The sequence below is a fragment of the Cebus imitator genome, unplaced genomic scaffold, assembly GCF_001604975.1.
Source record: "Cebus imitator isolate Cc_AM_T3 unplaced genomic scaffold, Cebus_imitator-1.0 Scaffold261, whole genome shotgun sequence".
In the NCBI taxonomy this organism is placed as follows: Eukaryota; Metazoa; Chordata; class Mammalia; order Primates; family Cebidae; genus Cebus; species Cebus imitator.
Genome location: NW_016107576.1, coordinates 879,791 through 888,823, shown reverse-complemented (window position 1 = coordinate 888,823; position 9,033 = coordinate 879,791). Strand labels below are relative to the sequence as shown.

Genomic DNA, 9,033 nt, shown 5'->3' with positions numbered 1-9,033 from the left:
AAAAAAAAAAAAAAAAAAAAGAAAGTCCTAAAGAATCTACAAAAAAAAGATAGAATAGAATTTAGGAAAATTGCATTAGATGAGTTCAATATGTAAAAATCAATTACATTTCTATAAACTAGCAACAATTAGAAAATAAAAATTTTAAAATACCATTTTAGAGAAGCGTCAAAAACATCATCTATCTAAAAATAAATGTAATATTAAAAGATCTATAAGAGCACTACACTATAACAGCAACCACAGGCACGACTGAAAACATACTGTGTTCAAAGATTAGAAGATTCAGTATAGTTAGGGTATCAGTTTTCTTCCCAAATTGATTGACAGATTCAAGGTGCTTTCACCCAAAATTTCAGTAGTCTTTTGGTAAGGAATTGACAAGCTGATTCTAAAATTTATATGAAAACACAAAGAATCTAGAATCACCAAAATGATCTTGAAAAAAAATTAAGTTGGAAATCTTATACTAACTGGTAACAAGACTACTATAAAGCCTCAGTAATGAAGATAATGTTGTACTGGCATAAGGATAAAAAAAATTATTGAGCAGAAAGGGAGGCTAGAAATTATCCTGGATCCATAGAGTCAACTGAGTTTTGAATAATGCGATAGGAAAAATAAAGTCTTAACAAATGGCGTAGGAAGTGGTTATCTGAGGATCTCAACTGAACCACAACCCCAACCTCATTCTGTACATAAAATTTTGAGATTAATAGTTTTCTTCAAGTTAATTCTATTTAACAAAGAAAAGATATCACTGAGAGTGCAAGAGAAAGAAGGTCTTGATTGTTTGAGGAGAAGGTATGACAGAGTTGCCTAGAAAAATAGTAATGGACCAAGAAAATGTAGTATATTTGTTGGCAGAATTAAAGCCTCATTTTTGGGATTTTTTCCAATGAGTATGAAAGACATAACCATGGAAAAATAATGTAACTTTCTGTGTTTTAGTTTTCCCATCTGAAAATAAATACCTCCACAAATAGTTGTTGAATTAAATGAATTAACATATACAAAACATTTAGAACAGTGATTGGCTCAATAAATGCTATCTAATTGGTTGTTGCTATATTATTAGTATCATTTAGATAGGTCGTTATTAAAATGGTTAAGACTACGAACTCTGAAGCCAGTCTACACTATTTAGGATCTAAGCTCAGCTCCAGTACTTACTAACTATATGAATGACCTGAGAAAGCCATGGAATCTCTCTGTGCCTCAGTTTCCTCATCTGTAAAACAGGAATGACAACTATAATCTACCTCATGGAGTTTCTTTTGTGGGGATAAAATTAGTCAGTATGTGTAAAATAGAATAGTGGTTGGTAGTTGTTACTCATTGATAGCTATGATTAAAATTAGTACTGTTATCATTCTTAAGACTGTCCTAAATTTATCCTGCAAATATTAGCAAAATTCTCGTAGTCTTCCCATCATTTCTTGAGAATAAACTGGTAATCTGAATAGTGTTCATTAACTCATTTAAACCAGTGCAATTCAAATTAGGTAACATATCCAAGGTCACCAGCTAGTAACTATAACATAATAAACAATTTACTATCATACTGCTTCTTAACGTACAGTATAATTCTGTTCTAAAGAGAAGTTAATCAAGTACAGGTATTAATATGTTAAATTACAAATTAGCTATGAAAGCTGCTAGTTAAGTGAAGTTTAATATACCTTAAAACTAGTAATAAAACTTGAGGAGATAATCCAAAAAAGTGTTGGTGGTAACTTTTTTCCCCTTTTTGAGTACACTGTTACCTTAATTATAAAAACAGAAAAACTGGACTACTATTGATAATACTGATATTAGAAGTATGTGCCTCGAAAACTTAGACATTTTAATCTGCAGTTTGTTTAATCTCAGTAAAAATATTGTGTTGCAATACCACGTTTAAACAAAAAATTAAAAATAGTACCTGATTGTCCTGTGTTCTGTTGATAGCTGTATCATCTTCATTTTTCCAAAGACACTGACTTAAAGGAAATGACAGATTTGAAAGTCATATTAAAATATGATCCCATGAATATTAGCTTTTCATATTTTATGTATTTTATTTGATGCTCTACAAACACAAATATTGAAATTTTCAGTCAGCCTGAGACCATTATCATGTTCTTTCAGACTCATTAATGATTCATGTAAAGCTACATTTAGTATGAGTAATAAAATCATATTTCATTTATTATAGCTAAATGCTAGTTCAATATCTATAGCAAGATAAAATAACTGAAAATTTTAGAAGCATATTTGTTTATAGTCCTATGGTAAGTAATTGTTTATAGAAATCTGTATTTTAATTTCAAAAGACTGTGTAAAACTCTTGCCTAAGTACTATACATTTGAATGAAATGATACCAATGGGAAAATAAAGCATATTGATTAGTTTACCTATAACTAAGAACAGAGGCAGAATAATTAGTTCTAATGAAGGCAAACGAAGACAGAAATTTTTCTGTCATCAAGTTGTTCCAATGATAAAAATATTACAATAGAAACAAATCTAAGTTATAAATTATCCCTCATTATCTAGGAAAGGAATGTTAGCAAAAAACAGTAAAGATCAGAATCAAGGTAATTTTAATTAAAATATCACTAATTTCACTCATATCTTTAAGTAGAAGTCTTTATAACAGTACTCTGAATATCTCTTTTTTTATTGTTTAGATTATAACATGTGGAATCAGCATCTATACTTAATTACCTTTTTTTGATGTCAAAATAATCATTATCTGAATCTTCCAATGATCTTGGCAACTCAGAATTTCCAATTTGATTTTTTGCAATCTGGCTTTGTTCTGCAGTGGCTTTTCCCCCAGCTGATGCTGATGGTCATCCATAGCAAATAAAGTTTGGAATGTTAAGAAAATGCTAAAACAAAATTTTGTTTTTACATGTATACATTATAATCTTGTCCTATGTTTCAGAATCCCCATGAACTTTACTATACAGATATAAGGCAACAGTTTCCAAACTGAATTTCATGAAATATTAGTTTATGTGAAAAGAAAATTCTTTGGTTAATTTAGCTTGGGAAATGCTGAATTACACAACATCAAACAGCAACACAATCCCTTACACGCACGGTCACTCCTATTGCAGGGTTTCTCTGTCTCTATGTACAACTAAATCTGCAAGACGGGGTAGGTAAGTTGGGGGTTTCCTGAAATTTAATTGCCACCTTTTTTTTTTTTTTTTTAAGGACAGAGTCTTGCTCTGTTGCTCAGGCTGGAGTGCAGTGGGTGCAATCCTGGCTCACTTCAGCCTCTGCCTCCAAGGTTCAAACGATTCTCTTGCCTCACCCTCCCAAGTAGCTGGGATTACAGGTGTGTACCACCACACCTCAGTAATTTTTGTATTTTTAGTATAGACAGGGTTTCACCATGTCGGCCAGGCTTGTCTTGAACTCTTGACCTCAGGTGATCCCCCCACTTTGCCCTTCCCTGATGCTGAAATTGCAAGTGTGAGCCACCGTGCCTGGCCTTAATTGTCTTTAGAAACCCGTATGCCAAAGCATTTTTTGAAAAAGTGCTTTGAGTCTACGGCCATACCACCCTGACGCGCCCAATCTTGTCTGAAAAAGTGCTTTGAGGAAATTTCTCTGGAAAATACTGGTATAAATACAGAATGTAAAATATCATTTGTTATTTCACATACATTTTCATTGATAAAATCTCCCTTCATTTTAACAGAATTTCTTAATATAGGAAAATTACACTATCTTTAAAATATTAACACTAATGTTCTACATGGTCTGTATAAACAAAAGATCCATGAATCTGGCAGTATTAATGCAGATTTTTTTTTCCCTTGGAGAAATCAATTTTTTTTTGAGAGAGAGTTTCACTCTTGTTGTCCAGCCTGCAGTGCAATGATGCAATCTCGGCTCACCGCAAGTTCCGCCTCTTGGTTCAAGTGATTCTGCCTCAGCCTCCAGAGTAGCTGGAATTACAGGCATGCACCACCGCGCCCAGCTAATTTTGTATTTTTAGTAGAGATAAGGTTTCTCCATGTTGGTCAGGCTGGTCTCTAACTCCCAACCTCAGGTGATCCACCGTGCCCAGCTCACTTACTCTTTTCTGAATTTTTTTTAATTCAGAAAATAAGTAAGCCAAATTCATATTTGAAAAGTCATTTTACAAGAGTTGTTGCTGGGCATGTTGACTCATGCCTGTAATCCCAGCATTTTGGGAGATGGCAGGAGAATATCTCGAGCCCAATAGTTGAAGACCAGCTTGGTCAACATCTCCACAAAAACAAAATAAATTAGCCAGGCATGGTGATGCATGCCTGTGTTCCCACCTCCTTGAGAGACTGGGGTGGGAGGATGGGCTTGATCCTGGAAGGTCGAGGCTATAGTCAGCCATGATCACACCACTGTTCTCCAGCATGGGCATCAGAGAAGACCTTGTCTCAAAAAAACAAATAAAAAACAACCCCCCACCCAAAAAAAAAAAAAAAAAAAAAAGAAACAAAAGACTTGCTACAATATTTTGCAACCTGAAGCCCATATTGGTTTTAGTTTGGCTGCTACAATTTATTTCCCACCTGGCACTGAAACCATCACTTAAGAACAACAAACAGAGGCTGGGTGTGGTGGCTTACGCCTGTAATTCGAGCACTTTGGGAGGCGGAGGCAGGTGGATCACCTGAAGTCAGGAATTCAAGACCAGCCTGGCCAACATGGTGAAACCCTGTCTCTATTAAAAATACAAACATTAGCCAGGTGTGGTGGCATGTGCCTGTAATCCCAGCTCCTCGGGAGGCTGAGGCAGGAGAACTGCTTGAATCCAAGAGACAGATGCTGCAATGAGCCAAGATGGTGCCACTGCACTCCAGCCTGGGCTTGAGTAAGACCCTGTCTCAAATAAAACAAAACAAAACAACAAAAGAAATGGATTTTCTAAAAGATCTATATAACGCTAAATGAATAAAAAATGGACATACCAGTTGTGTAAAGCTAATAGTAAACTACAACACCCCTACCCACCCATAAAAAGAAACAATAATGTAGGACTCACTGTTTTGAGAACTGCAAAAAATATATATTTAAAATATGATACAGTCACAGAAAAAGGAGTGATAACCGTGAACCTAAGTTTTGAACTATAAGCTGTTTGGTGTCAAAGAAGAGAGTAGGAGGAATTTAAGCAAAGAATATGGTATGTGCCAGGAGCAGAATACAATAATGTGTGGAACATTTTTTTTATATGTAGTGAAAAGTACAGTATGACTCTAGCACAATGTTATACAGCATGGGCTTTACTCAAACACGCAAGAGCTGAAGTCCTGGCATGGCCATGTATGACTTTAGGTAAGTTATTTCTCTTAACTTCTGTTTCCTTATGCCTAAAATGGCATAATGCATGTAAAACACCTAGCACATTGTCTAATCCTGAGAAGTTTCCCAAGTTTAAGTTCTGATTTATATCCCACTGCCATTTTCCTAGTCCTTAAGTCTATTTTCCATCTTGTCACCTAAGTTGTTTTTCTAGAACTAAAATCCAATCATGCCACTCAGTTAAAATCTTCAGATGGCCTCCCATTACCTACTAAACTCTTTAGCTTTGCAAGCAAGGCTCTTGTAGTTCAAGTCCCTACCTATCTCTCCAGAAGTGCCAGTTCATATTACTTCTCCCTCCCTTTCCTACCCTTATACTAATATTAGTATTACTACTACTAATAATAGATAAAAATTATTGAACTAATCATATTAAGTAAATCCTGAAAGCTTCATTCATATCATGACGGATGAGAAGGAAGCCTTCTGGAGGTAGGCACTAAACAATCTGTATAGTCATACACTGTAGCCCTGGGTTTGAAAAGTTCTATATGCCATCTTAAGAAGCTTAGGCTTTGGCCGAGTGCTGAGGCTCATGCCTGTAATCACAACACTTTGGGAGGCCAAGGTGGGTGGATCACCTGAGGTCAGGAGTTTAAGACCAGCCTGGCCAACATGGTGAAACCCCGTCTCTACTAAAAATACAAAAATTAGCTAGATGTGGTGGCAGTCACCCGTAATCCCAGCTACTCAGGAAGCTGAGACAGGAGAATCCCTTGAATCCAGGAGGCAGAGGTTACAGTGAGCCAAAATCGTGCCATTGCACTACAGACTGCATGACAAGAGTGAAACTCTGTCTTAAAAAAAAAAAAAAAAAAAGCTTAGGCTTCAAATAGGAATTGATGAGTCTTTCAAAGGTTTTTAAACAGGGTGATACATAATCCAACTTGTAACAAGCAGAATGATACTGACAACACTATAAAGGAGATTACAACCAAGGAAGCTAGACAAGATTCTTTTCTTTTCTTTTTATCAGCTTTCTCAGGTTGAACAGATGTTTTTTAAGGTTTCTTTACCCTAAGAATCCAAGAATTGTACAATAATGATAATTTCAAAGCTTAAAGTCTGAACTGGAAGAAGTATGAAACCAAAGAAAAGTCAAGATAGCCTGGTGGTTTGGGACAATGATGGAGTCAAGTAGTAAATATGTTACAGCTGAGGCATTTCATAAATATAGAAATGTGCAGCACAGATCCCTGGGAAAAAAACAGAAGACAACAACAGAGGAAATACCCATTTCAGTATAAAAGTGGGGAATACTTCTTTTCTCCCTCTGTAAAGTACTTGTGAAAACATAAAAGTGTGTATATTCTCACCAGACTTATTTTTCCAAAGAAGGGGGGATTCTTACCTTACCCTATTCATGTTTCTTTCAGATTTGATGAATAAAGCCAATTCTCTTGGACATGCACATTTAGGACTCGTGTACAAAGAAGCATGAATAGGGTAAGGTAAGAATGAATAGGGAAAGTCAGAAAACTGGAAGAAAATGATCCTAGATCTGCTAATCTCTTGCATGAAACAGACTAGTATTTTTCAAATAACTTCTTTCTTGTTCACTGCAAAGAAATGTAAATACAAAGTTTCATATTACGGCATTAAACACATTTACAAGTAACATGCTATTAACTGATGAGCCAAACTATACTATATAGTTGGAAAACTCCCAAGGAATATGTTATTTGGTCAAATATAAAGCTGTTGACTCTGCTGTTATTGAAAACTGGCTTATTCACAAAAATTTCTAATAGCAAAATGAAAGAATAGCAAGATGTACAATTAAAAAGCGTTTCAAAATATAAACATTGTATAAAAACATCTAAAAATTACTTAAAAGCATATTACCTATGTTCTCCCCCAAATTCATTATTTATCATAAATTTATCCTCTAAAATGTCATGTTTCAGAAGGGATACCATCTGTTATCATTTTTATACCATTACAGTTATTGTCTAAGAACACAGTAATTGATTATATATTATTTACTCATTGATATGTTAAGACAGTTATTAATTTGCAACAAATGCTTATTGAGGACTGTGGTCTAGGCATGTGTTCGACTCAGAGTAAGTAGCAATAAATCCTCGTCCTCAAATACTTTATAATATTTATAAAAAATTTTTTAAAAGATTTCTTTTCAACAAAATGACCAATAAACCACAGAGGAAATAAAAGCTCAAACCAAAACTATTGGAAAAGATAACATGTATTTGTTTTTGTGGTGACTTACAGATAAAAAACATTTTCACATGATACCCAATTTTGAACCTCACAATAAATAATAATACTGAATGGGAAATCACCTTGCCAGACATATAAAAAAATATTGTCAGTACTAGTTCAGAAGATGGATAATGTCTGAAAGTTGTCATGTATATATAAGAATATATATATCATATATATATATATATATATATATATATAGTGTGGTAAAGGTGTCATTTGAAATCTGTGGGGAAGGAATGAATGATATTTTGGGATAACTGAAAATGTATTTGGAAGGAATCTATACTACCTTATTCTCTGTATTTTCTAGAATGTGGGGCAGAGAAAAAAGAAGACAGAAAATATATGACACAATGGCAAGATTATGGTTCAACAGAACTTTTAGACATTGCTGCTGGGTACAACTGCCTTAGAAACACACGGATGTTGTTTAGTGAAGTTGAACATTTACACGAACATGAACAATGAATAAAGCCAATTCTCTTGGACATGCACATTTAGGACTTGTGTACAAAAATGTACATAACAGCAATTTGTAATAGTTCAAGCTGCAAACAAACCAAATGTCCATCGGCCATAGAATAGACAAATAAATTGTAATATAAATTGTATGAATATAAAATGGAACACAACAATGAAAATAAATAGTGTTACATGTGATGGTATGACTCTTACAATGTCGAGTAAGAGAAGCAAGTCCCAAATTATATACATAAATAGAATTCAAAACAAAACTAAACTGTATTATTAAGGGATATATATCTCAGTTGTAAAACTACAAGGAATTCCTATGATCAAAAGAATCACAGAGTAAAAAGACAAACTACAAATTAAAGTTAAGAAAACAATTCAAAATAAGGACTATTACCAGAGATAAAGAGAAACATTACATCATAAAGGGGTCAATTTATCAAGAAGACATAATAATCCTAAATATGCATGCATCTAATAACAGTGTTTCAAAATACAGAAAGCAAAAGAAAAGCAAGAAAATAATTACCATAAAAATCAAAGTAGTAGTTATTTCTACTGGAGAAGGAAGAAGTATGACCAGGGAAAAACATACAAGGTTGGAAGTTCTAAGAACAATGACATACTATATTACCTTAGAAACAGCAGTTAAACTTCTAAAAGCAATAGGAAAAATGCATGAAACTGCATTTAGAAAAATGTTGCTCTGGCCTGGAGTGGTGGTTCACACCTGTAATCCTAGCACTTTGGGAGGAAGAAGTGGTTGGATCACCTGAGGTCAAAAGTTCAAGACCACCCTGGCCAACATGGTGAAAACCCATCTCTACTAATAATACAAAAATTAGGTGAACATGGTGGTGTGCACCTGTAGTCCCAACTACTCGAGAGACTGAAGCAGGAGAATTGCTTGAACCTAAGAGGTAGAGGTTGCAGTGGGCTGAGATTGCACTCCATCCTGGGCAACAGAGTGAGCCTCCATCTCAAAAAAA

At 34.5% G+C, this 9,033-nt stretch overlaps 1 protein-coding gene across 1 annotated transcript in view; it reads right to left on the bottom strand.

Moving 5' to 3' along the window:
• SPATA1 (spermatogenesis associated 1) overlaps nucleotides 1–9,033 on the bottom strand; it is a 56,104-nt gene that overhangs the window by 23,702 nt on the left and 23,369 nt on the right. The window contains 2 exon segments of the mRNA XM_017499819.2: nucleotides 1,925–1,982; nucleotides 2,711–2,831. Coding sequence (XP_017355308.2) covers nucleotides 1,925–1,982; nucleotides 2,711–2,831 — 179 coding nt within the window.